The sequence below is a fragment of the Lacerta agilis genome, chromosome 1 (assembly GCF_009819535.1).
Source record: "Lacerta agilis isolate rLacAgi1 chromosome 1, rLacAgi1.pri, whole genome shotgun sequence".
Lineage (NCBI taxonomy): Eukaryota > Metazoa > Chordata > Lepidosauria > Squamata > Lacertidae > Lacerta > Lacerta agilis.
In genome coordinates this window covers 106,704,786-106,725,687 of record NC_046312.1, presented here as the reverse complement: position 1 = coordinate 106,725,687, position 20,902 = coordinate 106,704,786, and the positions used below count along the sequence as shown (strand labels likewise).

Genomic DNA, 20,902 nt, shown 5'->3' with positions numbered 1-20,902 from the left:
GCATTAATGAATGAATGCCTCTGTGTACATATTTTACAAATAATCATAGTTTTATTGAAGATTTGGTTAAGATTTGCACTGGGCTGTGTGCTCCTATGTGTCTATTTCAGATCAAAGTTCAATACTGCCAGGACATAATGTTCCGATTTCTCAGCAATGTTGCAAATATATCCATTTTGAGCTCAGACAGTGCACTGGTTCACTGTAGGCAGACTTCCCACTTCAATTTAACGTTAAGCTGTGTTCAGATAGCATCTTGAAATTCTCGACTCTGTTTCTGGGCAGATGCATTGGGAAGACATAATTTTACCAAATTTTCTTAGGAGGGGAAGTTCTCCAACAGGTTCTTGGTGATGGGGTTCACCTGCCAGTAGCACAAGTTCTTTCTTTCCCTCCTAAGGTCTCATTGCTGTTGTTTGGTGAAAGTGGTAGCAGCGATTGTAGCAGTAGAAGCAATTGCGTCAGAAGCATGGCCACCATTTTCCACCCTTCACTGTGCCCCAGACCTAGTGTCATTCCACGGCACTGTGGTCGGAAAATGGTGTCTGCTGCCAAAAACATAAAAAGACATAGGAAGCTGCCTTATATCACTGGTCCACCTAGCTCAGCATTGTCTGTGCCAACTAAGAGCTGCTCTTTGGGGTTTCAGACTGGAGACATTCCCAGTCTGACATGAAGATACCAGGGATTGAACTTGTGACCTTCTGCATACAAAGCAGGTGCTCTGCCACAGAATAAGCGTCTTTCCCCTAAAGCTTGAATGGGGGGGTGGGAATGGTGGAGAATATTTGGAACAAACTTGGCAAAGTGGCCTTCTGTTGTGAAGTGGGAGAATGAGAAAAAGAAAAGTATTTTGGGGGGAAATCACTTCTCAGAAATTTTTAGCTTAGTGGTATTTTTCCAGCATAAAAGAAAGCATAGCTATACTTTTTTTCTTTTTTAAAAGAATAAGTTAACTTTAAGAATTCTAGGAATAACAACCACTTACTACTTGAAGCAAAGAGAGGTAACCAAGCCCCACGTTATCAAAGTTTACTTTCACATTTTTCCACCGGGCTGTTTCATTTCTTTCTATGAGCTCTTCACACTGAGTTTGGTTGTCAACTTCATCGATGCTAAACATGTCCCCTGTTGTGGTATTAATGCAGTGGTAGAACTTGCCAGCAAAGAGATTGACTCCCATAATGCTGAAGATTAACCAGAATATAAGACATACGAGAAGCACGTTCATGATTGATGGAATCGCTCCCAAGAGGGCATTCACTACCACCTATAAAACAAATGACACCATAGAAAGTAAGTTTGACTGTATAACTGCAAAAAAGGAGATGCTTTATCAATGTTGGATGAGGATTTCTGAAATAAATTAAAAAACTTCTGAAACCTTCGTTACACATGTGCCCTCCATAACTCATGGAAGAACTCAAATGTAAGTAAGATAAAAACCAAAGAAAGCAAGGAAGTGTAATACAATGGGGGTGGGGAAACCAGTCTGACCATATGAACTAAGAAACAGAACATTAGAAGAGAAATGTCAACTACAGATAATCAATGTTACTAAACATAGGAGCAATAAAGAGTTTGTATTTTCCAAACAAATAAAGAGCACATCACGTAGAAAAATAAAAGTAGCAAAACATCTAATGAAAGCCAACGTTTGCAGTTTGGTAAGTTTTGTGCATCTAATTTTGACATAGTGATGCCTCTTTTTCTGCTTTCAGATGGGGCATTTTGTGTGGACAGGTGGAGTCCCCCAAACCCCAGGCGACCCCTGAGCAGAATAATGACACAAGACAGCGTGCTATGGAATTAAAATTGGCCACAACTTTATTAAGATTCAGATGTAGAGAGACCTTGGCTCAGACACTGGGCGTTTATCCTTCCCAGCCCCCAGCCGGGGATCTGGGAAACTTCAGCATTATCCAGAATGTGTGGGGATTCGGCTGGCTCTGGGGCACATATGTTCAAGCAGAGAGCCCGCCCCCCGCCGCTGGAGGGGGAGGGCAATGACAACCTCTCGGCGTATGGTCAATGCCTCCCCCCTAGACCCCTTTAACGGGAACCCTGGTATCGCAGCCGCACTGGGGGCATGGCGTGGGGTCACTGCCCCACGCCCCCCCCCCCCAATTTAGGAAGTTGACTAAAGGATTCCGCCCAAGGCCTGAAACCACCAAAGCTGTGACGTTTTGCTACGGGAAAGGCAAAACCTGCCAATGCAGGGAAATTCCTTTCCAGCCCTTCAACAGCGGCCTTGACACAGCAGCGCCTGTGTACCTGTGGAGAAGAGGTTAACCTGCAAAATTAAGAGTTAATTGAGGGAGTGGAGGGTGGGAGAAGCTCTGGAGCCCGGCTGCCGCTTCCCAGGTAAGCTACGCCTTCTACTGTGTGGGATAGGTAGTCCCTCCCCTTACATGGCCAATCCCCCTGGCAATGCTTCCCCCAGGTGGGATTGGACGCTGGCTGAGGTAGGCAGAGACCACAGGTATCCAGCCTGGGGAAGGCGATGCCAGCCTGAATTGGCAGGAGCCACTCTGGGATCCAAGGAGGCTGCGCGCGACCACGCAAATGCCACTCCCCATTTAATGTGGGGAACGGTCATTGTGTAATGCCATACCCCTACAGCAGAAATTTTTAGACCAACGCTCACAATGATTTCTTAAAAGTTCAAATTAGCCTAAAAAGGTTAGCAAACCCTGGTCTAGGCCACCTAGAGCACCATACTCCAACACACAGTTGAGGTCATAGGTCAGAAGAAGTGGCTTTCAAGGAAGTTTGAGTTTTAACACTTCTGAAAATGAAGTATCCCCTCACTTTGGCATTTCATCTCAGAATACCGTATATCGCGGCGTATAAGGCGACTCGGCGTATAAGACGACCCCCCAACTTTTAATGTGAAAAAACAGAGTTTGGGGTATACTCACCCAGCCCGGGATCCATGGCTGCTGAGGCGGCGGCAGCGGCGGGGAGAGCGTCCCCCGCGCCACACAGGAGATTTCCGCGCTTGCCGCCCAAGTGCACAGCGGCCCCCATGGCTGCTGAGGCGGCGGCAGCGACGCCTGGGGCAGCGGGGAGAAGCTCCCCGTCGCCGCAAAGGAGGCCTCCGCGCTTCCTGCTGAAGCGCAGGACGGCCTCCCCGGCTGCTGAGGCGTCGGTAGCGACGCCTGGGGCAGCGGGGAGAAGCTCCCCGTCGCCCCAAAGGAGGCCTCCGCGCTTCCTGCTGAAGCGCAGGACGGCCTCCCCGGCTGCTGAGGCGTCGGTAGCGACGCCTGGGGCAGCGGGGAGAAGCTCCCCGTCGCCCCAAAGGAGGCCTCCGCGCTTCCTGCTGAAGCGCAGGACGGCCTCCGCGGCTGCTGAGGCGTCGGTAGCGACGCCTGGGGCAGCGGGGAAAAGCTCCCCGTCGCCCCAAAGGAGGCCTCCGCGCTTCCTGCTGAAGCGCAGGACGGCCTCCGCGGCTGCTGAGGCGTCGGTAGCGACGCCTGGGGCAGCGGGGAAAAGCTCCCCGTCGCCCCAAAGGAGGCCTCCGCGCTTCCTGCTGAAGCGCAGGACGGCCTCCCCGGCTGCTGAGGCGTCGGTAGCGACGCCTGGGGCAGCGGGGAGAAGCTCCCCGTCGCCCCAAAGGAGGCCTCCGCGCTTCCTGCTGAAGCGCAGGACGGCCTCCCCGGCTGCTGAGGCGTCGGTAGCGACGCCTGGGGCAGCGGGGAGAAGCTCCCCGTCGCCCCAAAGGAGGCCTCCGCGCTTCCTGCTGAAGCGCAGGACGGCCTCCGCGGCTGCTGAGGCGTCGGTAGCGACGCCTGGGGCAGCGGGGAAAAGCTCCCCGTCGCCCCAAAGGAGGCCTCCGCGCTTCCTGCTGAAGCGCAGGACGGCCTCCGCGGCTGCTGAGGCGTCGGTAGCGACGCCTGGGGCAGCGGGGAAAAGCTCCCCGTCGCCCCAAAGGAGGCCTCCGCGCTTCCTGCTGAAGCGCAGGACGGCCTCCCCGGCTGCTGAGGCGTCGGTAGCGACGCCTGGGGCAGCGGGGAGAAGCTCCCCGTCGCCCCAAAGGAGGCCTCCGCGCTTCCTGCTGAAGCGCAGGACGGCCTCCCCGGCTGCTGAGGCGTCGGTAGCGACGCCTGGGGCAGCGGGGAGAAGCTCCCCGTCGCCCCAAAGGAGGCCTCCGCGCTTCCTGCTGAAGCGCAGGACGGCCTCCGCGGCTGCTGAGGCGTCGGTAGCGACGCCTGGGGCAGCGGGGAGAAGCTCCCCGTCGCCGCACAGGAAGCCTCCGCGCTTGCCGCCCACGCCCAGCCCGGGCTCCATGGCGGCTGAAGCGCCGGGGAGAGGCTCCATGCAGCCAGTGGCGGGGCGGAACTCCGGGTCATGATGTTGCCGGCGTACAAGACGACCCCCGACTTCAGAGAAGATTTTTCGGGCTTAAAAAGTCGTCTTATACGCCGCGATATACGGTAGATCACTTTTGCCATGTGTTTCATAGAAATCTCTGCAGGCAGCTGAGAAGGATAGTCATTGTGCCATAGACCAGTGTTTTTCAACCTTTTTTGGGCAAAGGCACACTTGTTTCATGAAAAAAATCACGAGGCACACCACCATTAGAAAATGTTACAAAAATTAACTCTGTGCCTATATTGACTATATATAAAGTAATTCTCTTGAATAGGAATCAAATAAACAAATTTTTCCCACGGCACACCAGGCAACATCTCGCAGCACACTAGTGTGCCGCGGAACAGTGGTTGAAAAACACTGCCATAGACAAGCAGTAGAAGTACAGTGGTACCTCGGATTAAGAACTTACTTTGTTCTGGAGGTCCGTTCTTAACCTGAAACTGTTCTGAACCTGAGGTACCACTTTAGCTAATGGGGCCTCCCGTTGCCGCCGCTGCACAATTTCTGTTCTCATCATGAAGCAAAGTTCTTAACCCGAGGTACTATTTCTGGGTTAGTGGAGTCTGTAACCTGAAGTGTCTGTAACCCGAGGTACCACTGTATATGAAGCATAGTTTCGCAGCCTGGTTAATATGTTACCCTGGTAACATAGTTAGCAAGGAAAACACTTCTGTGTGGCTGGAGCTTGTAAGATATGCAGGCTGCAGCCATGCTGGTCATTTAAGACTCTTGGTTAGCATCTGCACCAGTGCCAATAGTGCAAATCAGAGTTGTAGAATTGGAAAGCGAATGAACGGCTCAATTTGAGTGACCCATGTGGCTCCAGTTGGCAAACGATAAATTCTGCTTCATTTTTAATTTTGGTAAGCACCCAACAGCCAGCATTTAATGTAAGACTGTATTGTTTAGCACACTTTTATTTCATTTTCAACCTCTCTTAAAAAATAAGGTTACCCATCTTCTTTTTAAAAACGGTGATAAATAAATAAATCCACATGTACACAGACAGACAAATAAAAGTATTATTACACGGTGTAGTAGACAGCTGGCTTCAAGGCACAGGCAGTGCAGAGTTTGTGAGAAATACGCCTCTCCTTTAGCTGCATGATCGGTCATATTATTCCCTCCATTACTGCTGCATTTCAAAAGCTGACCTACATTCCACCCCTTTCTGAGTCCTGCAGCAACACCACTCCCTTGCGGTATGAATCCTTTGACAAGCTCAAAACATGGTGCCAGAGATATGCTATCATCTGCCAGCATGAAATGTGGAGTGTAGGGCCCCAGGGATAGGTGGCACTCGAGGAGGCAAAAGGCATGCCAATTACCAGTACTTTAAATTTAGGAGGCCATGCCCAATGTAGAATAGCACACATATATCAGAGATTTCTATTATTATTATTATTATTATTATTATTATTATTATTATTATTATTATTATCATTATTATTTTCTGTTTTTAATATTGATATTTTATTCTGTTGGGAGCCCCCCCCCCAGAGTGGCTGGGGAAACCCAGCCAGATGGGTGGGGTATAAATACTATATTATTATTATTATTATTATTATTATTATTATTATTATTAAACAGAAGGCTAGTGCAGTTATTTTCTTTTGAATGTTAAAAAAACCTTCTGGTGTACATTATCAAAATGTGAAAGGTTTCAGAATAGGAATGCAAACATTCAGTTTAAGTACAAGAAAGCTATAGAGGATTTCTTCTTCCTTTTGGCACTCTTGGGATTTTGTCATTCTCAGTCATTGGGTGTTATCTGTAAATCTGGATACTGCAACCTGATTCCAGGTCTTTGCAAGCCTCACTGCTTACCACTCACCATTATGAAAGCTTCTGTTTCCACCTTCTGATTTCTAACAGATATTGATTCATAAGAGGACCTATCGGCTGATCCCATGACTGTTAAGATTTGATGGAACAAACTCCTTAGCGCTACACTGAGTTCCTCCCAATATGTATTATTAATACGCATGTATTATTGTGTGTTGTGTAATATGTATTATTAATACATACGCCTGCAAATCATATGCATGTGCACATGCATTTAGATGCATCAAGGTAAGATTACCAGATACTTAAAACCAAGCTTTTAAAATATAATCAAGAAGTTGACAATTCAGAGCTAATTAAAAAATATGGAAAGTGAAATAATGCAAGAGAGGAACTGAAGTTTAGCTTTCTAAAAAATAAACTATTTAAAAGGAATTAGTGATATATTAATTAGTGACATTTATATAGTTTAGCTGAGTTTATGCTGTAAGATCCTGGCAGGTAGGCTGGTATTGTACTTCTCAAGTTGCAGAGAGGTTGAGAGAGAAAGCTGCTTGCTGCCCTGGAACACTTTGTAAAGTCCTAGATTTCTACCGAAAACTTTGCTCCTCATATTCTTAATATGCCACCCAGAAGATGATCGTGATGGTTTCGTACGTTACGTTAAGCTCTTTTCATGTTTTCTTACCCTCATTCCTTCAAATCGTGATAAGGCTCTTAGGGGTCTCAAAGCTCTTAAAGTCCTCAGTGATTTAATGGCGCCAAGTTCTGAGTAGCCCAAGGCATTAGCTGTTAAGCTAACTAAAGAGACCTGCGCATGAAGAAAAAAGAAATTAATTTGTAAGCTATATAACATATATAAGACTCAGCACATACTTTTTCTATAACTTTGCAGAGATCATTTCAGTCATTCACTGTAGCAGAACAAATGGCTCAAAGGGCACTTCATGACAAAACGGACACAAAGGTAAATGCTTTAGTTATTCTCATTATAGAAGAGTTTGAAAAAGAATTTTGCCTTGGCCCAGCTAGTGAATTTAAACAGGTTATCTGCCACTTTCAGGTATGTCCTTGATTTAGAGAAGCCATCCTGGTTTCTGATTTAATCCCACCCAGAACGTCCCACTTTCCCTTAGGATGTCCCTATTTTCATTGGAGAAATGTTGGAGGGTATGGAATTATCCAACCCCCGAGCTGTCTGAAGGCAATCCTGTATAGGGATTTAAAAATAATGTTTAATGTTTCTTTATGTTTTTATATATGTTGGAAGCTGCCAGTAAAATGTGTGTGGTATAAACAGTAAAATTATCATTACGGAATGGGACGTCCCTATTTTCACTGGAGAAATGTTGGAGGAACATATGCAATGGAACATATTTCGGCATTTTAAAGGTGTCTTGTGTGCAGGAAGGGTAAAGGCATGCACACTGTTTCTACAAAGTGAACAGCTTCTTCTGGATTCAGGGAAAGTGCTTCTACATAATTCGATTTTAGACTGAGCAACACTAATGCCATTTTTAAGGGGAGCTGCAAGACCATGCTTAAAATGCCTGCCACTTGTTCCAGGGCATAATTTTCAAACCCTGAATTATGCATGTAGTTCTTTGCGTTCAGGTGCAAGACAAAGCAGAAGTGCCTCTCTTTTGAACTGGGATGTTATGTCAGGCTGCATGGCAGTTTATGCAAATTGCTGCAATCAGCTTGTTGCAAGGGATTTACAGCAGTGTTTTCTAACCAAAGCCCCCTTCTTGCACCAGTCACGCAACAGGGCCTCCGTGTGTTGAAGTGGATGCAGAGCCCTGCTGCTGGCCCTGTCCCAAACATTGTGCAGCTTCCCCAGCCCCACCTGCAACTTCCACATGTTGAACATGGACAACTGCAAAAGAGGAGTTTTCATACGTAGACACCTATGCATATAGGCTTCCATCAGATCAGGGCACCCATGGCATTAGGGTCCTCAATCCATGGATGACTAAGTGTGTAGGTTTCCCTGTTGTATATATCCATGTTGACTACAATCCAGAGCTTTGCTATGGACACCATCCACAACTTTACCATGGATTCCAAAATATAGCCCCAAAAGGTGTGTGCACAGACAATGCTAGTGGATGGATCTGGATCTAGCTTTGGGCCATGCCATTACAGGTAGATATAGATTTCATTATCTCTGAAGTTTTTCTTAATGACATGGGGGAGGGAAAACACATTTTTTTTATTAAATTCATATAGCAATTTCTTCTGTTTAACTGATAAATTCAGCTTGTACTAGTTTGGAGTGGTTCCGTCAATGCTGCAGTACGAAAATAATTACCCCAGCCAGATTACCACACTACTAAGGCCCAAATGGTTATTTTCTGGAAGTCGTTACATCCCTGGTTTCTGCAAGCAGTAGCCACACTGCTTTTGTTCACATTATACCTTCCTTTGATGGAATTCTGGATTAAAGTTACTCATGATCCTTGCAAATGTGTTCACTTTACCCCACAATTCATGCAAAAAAAAAAAAAAATAGATCCATGGCACAGTAACTGTAGTTAATTCACCATAACTCCTTTTCATAAAGGTAGATTGCGTATTCAACTCATAGAAAAAGAATACGTACATCAACAATGAGGAAATCCAGCCAGCACCAGGCATTGGTGAAATACGTTTGAAAGCCATAGGCCACCCACTTCAGAAGCATTTCCAGAATGAAGATGTATGTGAAGACCTTGTCAGCATACTCCAGCATGGTCTTGATAGTCTTGCGCTGTTCAATATATATGTCTTCAAAAGCCTGTAGACAAATACAAATAAACACACACTTGATGGATTTTAGTTTGACATTATTCTTTGAAATATTTGTGTTTCCCTTTCTAGTATTTGAAACTTCAGTCCCCTCTTCCTCTCTGTTGTTTGACATTCATGGGGGAAGGAACGAAAATGTGCTTTGCACACAGGAGCACCAAGTTACAATGTTTAGGTAGCAAGTAATGGGTCTTTTTGAGACCCTGGACAGCTGCTACCAGCCACAGTAGAAAATATTGGGCTAGATGGACATCGTTTAACCTTCCAAAGCAGCTCCCTGTGTTCCTTTCCTCCATTCTGCAGAATTATTATTATTCAGCAGTTAAGAGTCACATTGTTGGAGAGGACCTTGTGGGATCTCTAGTGCAACACCTGTACAATGCACAAAATCTACAGTTGGAACGTTCCAAACTGATGGCTGTCCCATCTCCACTGTTGAACTTCTTACCATTAAGAAGTTTCTCCTAATGTTCAACCAAAGTCTTCTGTGACTTTATCCTATTGTATGAGACCACCCTTCAAGAATTTGGGTGAAGTACTACTATGTTTCCTCTTTAAAATAAATGTACCCAGTTCTTTCAGCTTTTTCTCATAGTACTTGTTTTCTATGCCCTTGACCATCTTCATTGCCCTCCTCCGAACACCTTGTTTTGCCTACATTCTTCTTAAAGTGCAGTACCCATATCTACACATAATGTTCCAGATAAGTACTATTGAGGAATAAAGTAGTACAGAAAATGTATGTTGGAACTCTTGTGTTCCCAGATACACCTGCCAGGTATGTCAAGACTTGTTTCAGTTTATGTCAACAGATTTTAGCAGAAATAATAATAATAATAATAATAATAATAATAATAATAATAATAATTATTATTATTATTATTATTATTATTATTATTATTATTATTATTATTATTTATACCCCGCCCATCTGGCTGGGTTTCTCCCACTCCTTCTTCCCGTATCTTCATGTTATTTGGCCCACTTTGCCTTTCTTGTTCTATGTGCTACCCTAATCCAACTCCTTCTGTCAGTGGACAGTGTAGCCCTGACTCATTGATAGTGATGGTGTAAAGCTATCCATAAATAGCCCAGGCATTGGAAAGAACGTATAAACATTGGAAACAATGGAAATGAAATAAACCAAGGAGATCAGGTAAAAACCAGGAGCACCAGCTTGGGCCTTATGGGTGCCCAATGGCACCTGCGACATAACACCGTGACAGGCAGGGCCTTGGACGTTGTTTCTGAGGTCTTGCAGGGTCTTGGAAGCTACGTACGAGGCCTTACGAGGCCTCCAACGTTGCCTCAGAGGTCGCATTGGAGCCCCGTAGTGTGGGTGCCGAGCACCCAATTATTATTATTATTGGGTGCTAGGCCCCTGAAAGGGTCCCCTATAGTTGGCACCAGTAGTGAAAACTAACTCAGCCTCCTGAACATGAATTTTTCCTCCCTTTTGCCTTGCCAGTGTGTGAACTCAAGAGAGCACTGGAAAAGGTGGTAATTCCCTCTTTGGTCACCCTCCCCTGACACAACTCTATGGATTGCTCTCTAAGGTTCTGCGGTAAAGAACAGCTTTCAAAATTACCAGAGCACCACTGCTGAGAAGAATCATGAAGACAATAAAAGTCTCAAACCAATTATGTTCTACTATTTTGTAGCAGGTCTTCCGAAGATTCCACCATAGTTTTCCTTTCCCGTCTTCTAAGCTGACTTGGCAGCACTTGAATTTCCGAACACAGCCTGGCAAAATACGGCAGGAGGATGTGACAAACGAGAGTAGCATAGTAAGTTATTCTGAAGCTACAGTTAATTAACAACATTTTCTATGGTCAGTCTTGAGTAGAATATATTCTGTACTAAAATACAGTCCTAAAATAGTTTGTCCATTAAAATTAAAACTCACTCAAGTCGGCTCAGTTGTTCGAGGAGGGGGGTGGGGGAAGGAAGGTAGGCCAGCTTAATCTATTTTACATGCCATGAAATCTCCAAGTGGATCCCATTTGGAACAGATCTACTTATTTCACTGTATACTAATACAGTATGTACATTGTGTCCCAGTACAATACAACTGTTGAGCGTGGGTTCTTATAGAAACAAAATGGCACCATTCACTCGCAAGAGTGAGGAACCAGCAGGGTAGGGGGAACCCTAAAGTTTGCAGAACCCTACAGTCTGAAGAAGTACAATTTCTTTTAAGAAATAGGGCAGCCCGATGAGGAAGACTGAGCATACTCAAGTGGCTACAGAATACTGGCTGACAATTTGAGATTGAGAAATGCAACTGTGCATCCTGAAAGAAGGCATGACTGACTGGCTGGCTGGCACCCTGACTAGAAGCACACTACAGACTGCAGCATTTTGTTTCTTGTGATGATTAAAGCAATTTGTGTTCCTGTTTGTGCTCTGTATAGTAAGCCTGATTACGTTTGAATGAAACACACACAACTCTTCCTCATTAAGAATAAGCTAACAGTGTGCAGTTGGGAAGTAGCGTCAGAAGATTAATTCTTCCCACAAAAAAATTGCCTCCACAGGACTTCATAAGTGTGAAATGAAAAAACAAAAACACACAACGCATAAATGTATATTAACTTGGATTTTTTTTCTAGGATTTTTTTTTGTAAGCTGGATGTGAGAAATTTGTCAAATATTCATAGGACTGCTGGGTCACAAGAAGCAACTCTGGGTAACAGACCAACAGTGTTTACGTTGGAACAAACGTTATGCACAACACAACTTATATCATTGCTGGCATAACAGGGCAGGAATACAGATAACCAAAAACAAAATGCTCCCCAAAACAAAGTAGTTTCAATTTTTTTATATTCCTCACCTTCTGTAAAACAGGCTTCTGGTTCAAGAGATTCTTCTGGTTCGGCTTCAGGTTGCTCCCCAACTAGGGGAACTCCAACGTCAACTGTGCTACCTTCAGATGAACTAGATGCATTTAGTTTCTGCAAATAAAAGCCCCGTGCGAAACTGTTAATTACCATTCTATTTGTTACAGAACTGGGTTGCACTTAATGCATTCCAAAATGCTCTCTGTGTAATTAAGAGCTCTCAAATGAAGAGCAGAACTGCGGAGGCCAGTTTGCTTTCCTGTATTTGAGGCCATAAGTATTATTAACCACATCAAACGGGTGTCCCGTCCCCCCCATGGAAGGTTTTCGGTATATTCATAGAAGGAACCACCATTTTGAACCAATTGGCTAAGAAACCAAGCCACATACTGAACTGACAGTTCTGAAGTAACACTAATTGGTAAGATAGATAGATAGAGAGAGAGAGAGCACCGTGAATTGCAGAATTCCCCCCAAGTTACGGCAAAAACTGAAGGGAAGCATTTGCATGTCAGATGCAGGTACAGTATGCATATGATGCAAACTATGTTTAACCCTTTACTTCCTGTTGACATGAAAAGACAAATCACCAGTGTATAAGTACTTCTAAGTTTCAGAAAGGAAAGCAGCGTTATTAATTCCAGAGCGGGAGCCATTATTTCGCATTCTCTTTTGCCAATGCACTTGCACAGCTGAGTGTGCATTTTTTTTAAAAAAACTACTTTTTATTCTTGCATGGTACACATATGTGTCCTCGTTAGTATTTAGATAATCGTGTGTATTTTTTACGATAGCAATCAAAACACAATTTTTTTTAAAAAATAATAATAATGCTATTTTTGGAGGGGAAGAGATTATGCCAATAATGAAAAGTGACGTCATCCAAACTTCCGACTGGTTTCCTGATGTGATTAAGGAAAGCTAGCAGGCTGCTGCACTGGCAGCAGTAGACAAATATGAGTACCATAGTGAATAAAAGTAGAGCTGATAATCGCATTCTGTAGCATTCTATAATGTTATTACCATGGGAGTGTATAACATCAGTAAATGGCTGCATTGGTAAGTAACTATCTTTATGTGGGGAATGATGTAAGCAGAGATGGTGAATAACGCATACTGGTGTCAATGTACTATTATAGAAAGATCATTCTTTACATAATACTCCAAAAAAAGAAGCTGTCGGCATTATTAATCGGAATCAAGCTTTTCACGAACTCTTAACCAGCTAAAATATTAGTTTGATGAAGAAAGTACTTTACCAGTTTTGCGGTGTTCCAGTTTGAATTTTATTTGAGCAGCAGAAAGAATTGGTGACCATTCTGAACTTACTAAAAATGAAAAGGCCTCAGATTGTCCTCAAGCTGTTTCTACCAATCAGCCCTTTCTAGTCAATTTTCTGGTGGTTTGACTAACTTCTGGATCAATAAAATTACTTTGTTTCAGAAGACTATTTGGCATTTCATGGGTTTTAAAAATTGATTTCAAGGAGGTAGGAACAGGTTCTATTGATTTCATCAGAATATAATTTATAATCTGCTCTCTGTTTTGTATTGTTTTTATTTTTTAAAAAAGCTGTGTAATGGTACTATCAGGGAGAGGGGCAACAGAATTAGATTCAAGGTAATCTTTTTGTTCATCTGAGTCCTTTGTTTTTATAGGAAACAAAAACTGTTGTTAGTTTTTACACTTCCAGAGGAAACACACATTCAATTTTTAATGCACTTTAAAGTCAATAAACAAAATAAAGGTCAACGGGGAACGGATGCTATCCCCACGTACACTAGCTGTATAGAACCATATAAAGCAACATAATATTCACACAATTATAGTATAAGGGGACTGCAAGCATTGCACTCTTGTTCAATGACAAAAGAAAGTTTTAGATAATATAAAAAACAGTAACCACACCATCCAAAATTAGAATGGGCTATCTCAGTACAGTACTTCCAACATACCTGTTTTTCCCAGAACAATAAAACCTGGGATTAATCATTTACTAATACTGACCAGTAAACAGCTTCCCGATAGTATGATCTTAGCCACCTTGTAGCAAAATGCATATTGTGGCATTTTATCAAGCAGGGGGAGAGGGATCAATGTTGGGAAAGTCCAGCACACTCTTGAGTGCAGCTTCAAAGGATATATTTTGTACTTAGGAACAACTGGTGTACAATATCATTTATAAAGTGCAAATGTATATAAATCACAACTCTTTGCCACAAAATAGAGGAAAACAGTTGCAGAAAATTCACTGCAACGGTATCCCTTGATAAGCAGCCATCTATTCTAAGTGGAGATTAGAGAAGGCTTCGGCTGAGCACTGTTTTATAGAAATGGCCACAAATCATAAACTGGTACAAAGTATATGCTCAGAAATGAAGTTCAACCAAAATCAAAGGGAATGGCTTCCAGGTAAAGATGTTCAGGCTCAGGTACTTACATAGTGCAGTTATGCATACCTAAATCCCAAGAAATCCAGTAGCATAATAAGTACAGTATAATTTAATACTTCAGATGCACAAATAGATTTTTGGTATGCACTGACTGCCCTGTTCATTCCAATTGATGGGCTTAGTCCATCTGCACATGGAACGCACGTGCAGATCATGTGGCAATGAATTCTGATGTTGATGCCCATGTGGAGCTTCTATGTATAAATAGAGCTCCTGTGCTTATAAACCACTGACAGACTGAATCATAGACACCTATCATACATAATCTATGCAATTCATGCTTAGTCAATAGATGTATATAGAACCATAACATTCTACTTTTTTAATAGTTTGAAATTGTAAACTATTTTGCTTGCATCATTCCAACCTGCAGGGGTGGGTGTTTTTTTTTTAGCATTGATGCTGCAGAATTAGCAGAGCAAAAAGCAAAAAAGTAAGCCAAAATCATGATGAGTCTATTCAGAAAATAAAGAGAAATCTTTATGTTGTTCTTTTTTTCCTTTTTTTTTGAAGAAAAAAATTGTTTAGTAACTTATATGTATTGCATTGTGAGCAGCTAAGTCCAAAGAATAAACAAATACAAATCTCAGTCTTTTTTTCAATCCTTGAAATTATGTGTAGTTCATTCATCAAATTAGTATATTAGACATTTCACATGCAAACACAATGATCAGGCAAAAGTCTAAGATACCATTATCTGAAACGCAAACAGCCACTTTACATTCATCTTGGTTGGGGTACAAGTCTACATTTCATGAACTGTAAATTAAACCTTTCGGGTTTCTTCTCAGTGAGAAATTGGCATGTTTCTTGCAACAGGCTGTAATAATAATAATAACAACAATCTTATTAGTTAACCGAGCCTGAAGTGGACACTGCGCAGTACCCAAGCAACTTAGAAAGAGAAAGTATCCCAGGTTCGTGACATTTGTTCACCTTATTCAAAGATAATATGTATGCTTAAAACCAGAGAGTGCCATCTGCCCATATGATGAGGAAAGCCTGGGATTGTCGGGGGTCAGGATTGGGGGAGTTGGTGTTAAAAGTAAGAAAGGCACATTCAGAGATTTATACAGTGCACACTGGTTATGTTGAAAGCACTCTCTTTAAATCTGCCCATTTTGAATCTCCAGTACTTTAAAAGGAAGTTTGCGATAAGGTGTTATCGCACTGACAGAACCAAAAATTATAGGCAAGTCATTAAGAGTTTTCATTTCTGAGTTGCTGTACATTGTGGCACCTTTGGCTACAGTATATAGAAATGATGGTTTATATAAAATCATTCCTTATTTTATTTATTTATTTGCTACCTTTCCTCCAAAAGAAGCCCAGCCAGCCCTTACGTAGCAATGTGGCAGAGCTGAACTGCAACGTCACTTGTCTTTTGAGGATGTGCATTATGAATATACACAGGGAATATCACACGGTTATTTTGCCAGTTTCTACAAGGGACACCTTCCAGATTTTAGGTAGAAGGGTCTGATTGACTGGACTTGAATTGATTAAAAATTAAGAGAGTGTAATAGGGCACATAGCAGCACCTCTTTAAAGGAAATACCGGTATACTATTTTGTGTTGGTGGTTCCCAAAAGGTAACAAGTGTTGAGTTGAGCTGTAGAATGACATAAATCCAGTTTCACTAAAGGTACATCAGACTGGAAAGACTGTAATTGTTGTTCCCATTGCTTTTATGTACATTTGCCCATTTTCTGGGCAAGAAGCCTGGGAGGATGAACTCAGTAGGATATACTTCTGAGTAAGCATGCACAGTACTTTTCTGCCCCATCTTTCTATCTTTGCAATATAGAATATCAGGAAAAACATAATGATAAAGCAATATTCCCCCCCCCAAAAAAACCAATATGCTATGGAAAGTATGCCACAATTTAAAGGATGGTTAATTTGTTAGAATTCAGATACTGTACAAACCTTAATATTCTGGGTATTTTGGAGGGGGGGCATCTTAGATGCATCAGAAGGTATGCTGCTAACAGAAGAAATAAGCACAATCTAGCAACATTCTAAATTGGTTTTGGTTCTGAATGCCTCCAGCTTTTAATATACCAAACAAGGTTTACAAATGTGAAGAAGTTTGGAGGTACTGTTATTCATGTACACACCTGATTTACTGGTAGCTGTATCATGGTTTCATACAGTAATGATGCTATAACAAAAAAGTAGGGTGGGCAGATCCATACTGGCCCTTTCATAGTTGGGTAGAAGATGGGATTTCAGCAGGTTGTCATGCAAGCCACAGTGCTGAAATTCCCTCTTCTACACACTTATTAAAGATACAGGCATCTGGTCTCCATTTTCATCTGGCCATGCTAAAGGGAAGTGCTTTTTAAATTATAAAACTGAAACTAAAATAAGAAATAAGTATGGTCAACGTGGAATTATTTCGGGATGCAACAACAACAAAAAAACCAAGACTATTTAATTATGTTTTAAACAATAACAACTGTGCATGAACCCCACGTTTGCATCAATTTACATAACTTGCATGCTCCTTTGAAATGTAAGCATTTTTTTGAAATTTTTTTTGGAAAACTACTAAGCAGAGCATCTGCAAATGATCTCAGTATCTTATTTTAATTAAAACTGATTTTCAAAACCTGCCATGCTATGGAAATTAAGTGAAAGAGGTGGAGGGAGCTATTAAAGGAATGGTAGGAGAAGACAAACACATACAAATTGATTTAAAATGATTTGGGCTTATCATATACCTACAGAGAAAAATCCCCTTAAATTGAGGGAAGTTGTGATTTCTTAGTTTGCAGCAAACCTTTTTTGCATACAAGTGGCACAGACACCAATATCCGGCAACAGCAATCAGCAACACACTTATGCATGTTGCTTCACTGTAGTGAATGAACATGGGGGAAGGAAAATCACACCCAGCAGGCAATGCCTGTGGAAGGATACATGCCACCCCATTTGGATGCTTTTCAGGTCCTGTTTTACATAGCTGCAAAGTAGTCCACCCTTTTTCCAGTGCTTATTATTCCCAAGACTGGGACATATGTTTAAAGGGCCAAACTATGTGTTATGTGTAGTTTGGCATTGTGTAAATCATTTTAAAAAATTAAAATAGCATACATAGGACGGATCAGTATCATGACTATGGTGAGGTTTTTCGCTTTTAAAAAAAAAAAAAAAACTTTTTTTTTAAAAAAAAATTGCCCCTCTTCTGAAACTATTATTTCTGATCAGCCTTCCCTCCTGATGAAAATAGCACCTGGTGGAGGGTATTTTTGTTGTTGTGCTTGCAGCTGCAGGGTGGATGTTGTTTAACCTGCAGCAGTAGTGTTTCGCTAGTCGAATTTCCCCCGCATTTTGTTTTGCGTGACAAAGTTTCAAAAAGTTGCTGAAGTGTTATCTGTTTGTATTTGTTGTACAGCTTAATGGCAGGCTATAAGGTCACACACACATTTTAGCTTGCAAAAAAAAAGGCTAGTTATTTTCATTATAAACTCAGAAATCATGCACACCACCCAACGACATTAATTGTAAGTACAGTAGTATAAAAATACCCCTTGGCTTGATTAAGACAGGGGTGGGGAACCTCAGACCCAGGTGCAAAATTTAGCCATCTAGGATTCCCTTTTGGGCCCTGGGTGGCATCCTCAGGCCATGTCTCCTACCAGGCTGTGCAGAAATCCCCAAACACCAGTGGCCTCTGTCTTCCAGCAAGTTTCCTTTGAGATGATGTGACCTGCAGGATGAAAAGGTTCCCCACCCTTGGATTAAGCAATTCATCCCTTTGTTTGCTCAACGTACTTCGTCTCCCAGTTATACCTAGCGAAACAAATGCTTTTCAGGTTGAACAAATTGCATGCATTTCTCCTCCTTCTTGCTATAAAATTGCATGAAACTAAAGAGTGCGGCTTAACTGGAGTCTGAATTCCTACAAATGTTGGAGTTGCCAATCCTGCCTGCCCATGCTGTGATGCGAGTCACCTGACTCTGCAGAGAGCAGCCGTGTAGCTTTCTAATATTGCAATGGATGGGGGAAGGAAGATGGCTGAGTAGCATGCAAGCCAATCCATATCCAGTTAAAAGGTGATCACATAGAGGTAGAACAACTTGCTTAGGTAACCTGTGTAAAATTGATGCTGCTCGTTGCTCTGCCTGGTAAAAACAAAAAGCACCAGAGCTGCATTCTTGAATGATCCAGCTTGATTTTAATCCTGCGAGAAGTAAGAATGGTAGGACATGAAGTTTATAAAACAGTATCTCTGCTTTTGATTTTGGATTATTATTATGTATGACTTGGCTTACAGGTATTAAGTGTACGTCATCTAAAATAACACAGGAAAAAGGTGTATTCATTGCCTTAATAAAAAATGTCCCTCAAAATCATGCACTGTTAAATGTTGCTAGAATTAGAAGCTGGATCCTAAAACAGAGAAGATGCCTGCAGAAGCTGCGTTGACTTGCTGGACTGGATTTTCAAATCACAAACCTGAAATTAGTTTCAAGGTCACACACAAGGCTGGAACATTCACAAATACCTTTGGAATGGAACCCTCCTGTTTTCATTTAACAAAACTATGACATAGTTTTACCAAAGTTAATAAATAAATGTCTTCTAAAATTTCTTAATCTGAACAAATACATTATAACTCATCCGGATTCCTAGAATTAGATTTTTTTTAAAATCATCTTAAATGACACTGTGGAAAGCAACACTTTTTTTGTTATTCATAGGTCCGAAGACCAATAAACCATGGAAAATAGCTTATTTAGATAAAACTTTGTGCTGGTGCCACAGTGCTCCTGATTGCTCCCAACAAGCAATCTTGGCTTGTCATTATGAATGGACTATGATTGTGGGCTGTTTCTTCCTAATAAGCCCAAATGAAGCCATGGTTTGTTGTTAGCTTGCTGATCATAGCTAACTATGGAGCAACAAGCACAATCCCAGTTCTAATGTAATGACAAGCCAGAGCTTTAGAGGAGGAACAAAATAGGAGTGATTGAGCAATGTGCACTGGATTGTGTATCAAGCTGCTCAATTCCAATAACTATACCTTATCATTTTGTGTGAACAAGGTCATGGAATGAGTGGGGCCATCTTCTTTCCTAACCAGCTTTTCCTAAGGCAGACCTATTCACCCGTCAAACTCACCGTCTTGCGCCCCCTCCACCAATCAAACCAGGGTACATTGGGCCACATACGGAAAGCGTACAACAGATAGGGTTCCAGGTTTTTGCACTGGATGTTAATTGTCTGAGAGTAGGTGGCAGCTAAAGGGTTTTGAGGTATGCAAGCATACAAATTCCAAGCAGTTTGAGCAGATTGTGCTGGCACAGGAAATTACTCCCCTATTATTAGGTACGTTTGTGATGACCACAATTTCCCCCCTCTGTGGCTACTAGCAGCTATGCTCTTATTATCTGGATAGGGTTTGTGGTTTGAGCAAAGTCCCAAACATCACCCCCTCAGCCCAGATTTGCCTAGGCCAGGCTATGGCTATTTTATAAGAAGGGGGGGGGATGAGGAATAATGGAATTATAACAATGGAAGTCCCACATAATGGGTAATTGGCTCAGACTATGGCATGGTTGTAGTTTAGAGTTCGCTGTAATCTGTCCTCATTGTCCTGACATTGTGTATGAATAGTAAAATATTTTAGCAGAATAATGGTTTGAATTCATCACAATTCCCTGTCTAACATTTTGGGGGGTTTTGTGCTGCTGGGGACCAGACAACCCTAAACACAGAAGTGCTTAAAAAGCAACAACTCCAGGAATGTAATGCAAGAACCATATCGTGTGTGAAAAATTTCCTCCCTTCCCTCTGCATCCGTGGATCACTAATTTTATCTTTGTGCAGAGGGGATATCCCCAGTTCCAAATATAACAGCCAGGCAGACAACGAGCACAATTCCCCAAATAATTCTCTAGATCAGCTTTCACCAAAACATCTGGAGGATGCCATGTTGCTGAAGGCTAACCTAGTTTTTTCAAGACTAAAATAAAATATGAGACTAGTCCATGCCACCCAGAATTCTACCTGCCATTGCTCAATCCCAAATATTATTGAGGAAAGTGGTAGAAAATCTATACTGAGGGAATGGGTGGGTAGGGGGTGGTCTTCTTAACCCAAAATGTCTACATCTCAGGCATTTACTCTAGGTGGGGAGATTCCCCAACACATTCTTGCATCCAGTGGGGGTTGTTCACAGTTTGAGGGAGGCTACAGCTAACTTAACAAATTATCGTGTCCAAAAATGGTTTTTCCCATAGCATAGATATTTGTTCTAAATATCCTGTCTTCTTTCAGCTTAGAATTCTAGGGCAGGTCAAGTTTGACACCAAGGAACTCAGTGATAAGGTAGAGGTCACGTTAGATAAATTAGATGATTAGCTGTGGGCAATCTTGCCCTAATGCCCTTTGAAATTATACTGCAAATAAAGGAATTTAATTACAAGCCTACAAAACTATCACTGATTCTCATTTATTATATAGGTTTGATAAAATAAAGAAGTGGGGAACAAACTTAGTTGGTCTCTAAGGTGCTACTGGAAGGAATTTTTTTATTTTTTATTTTGTTTCAAAGAAGGGGTTAGAGTATTTCAACTCCCATAACAAACAACTGTGTTAATAAAAATCACTGTCTTCTACCTTTGCATTTAGAAACATGAAATATC

At 42.1% G+C, this 20,902-nt stretch overlaps 1 protein-coding gene across 1 annotated transcript in view; it reads right to left on the bottom strand.

Moving 5' to 3' along the window:
• The window catches only part of LOC117056138 (sodium channel protein type 2 subunit alpha-like), a 97,779-nt gene that overhangs the window by 7,325 nt on the left and 69,552 nt on the right, over positions 1-20,902 (bottom strand). Inside the window, exons 18-22 of the mRNA XM_033166294.1 lie at positions 11,786-11,906; positions 10,538-10,692; positions 8,765-8,938; positions 6,851-6,973; positions 989-1,270 (exon numbers count right to left, since the gene is read on the bottom strand). Of these exons, the coding sequence (XP_033022185.1) occupies positions 989-1,270; positions 6,851-6,973; positions 8,765-8,938; positions 10,538-10,692; positions 11,786-11,906 (855 nt within the window). The remainder of the gene's footprint in view (positions 1-988; positions 1,271-6,850; positions 6,974-8,764; positions 8,939-10,537; positions 10,693-11,785; positions 11,907-20,902) is intronic.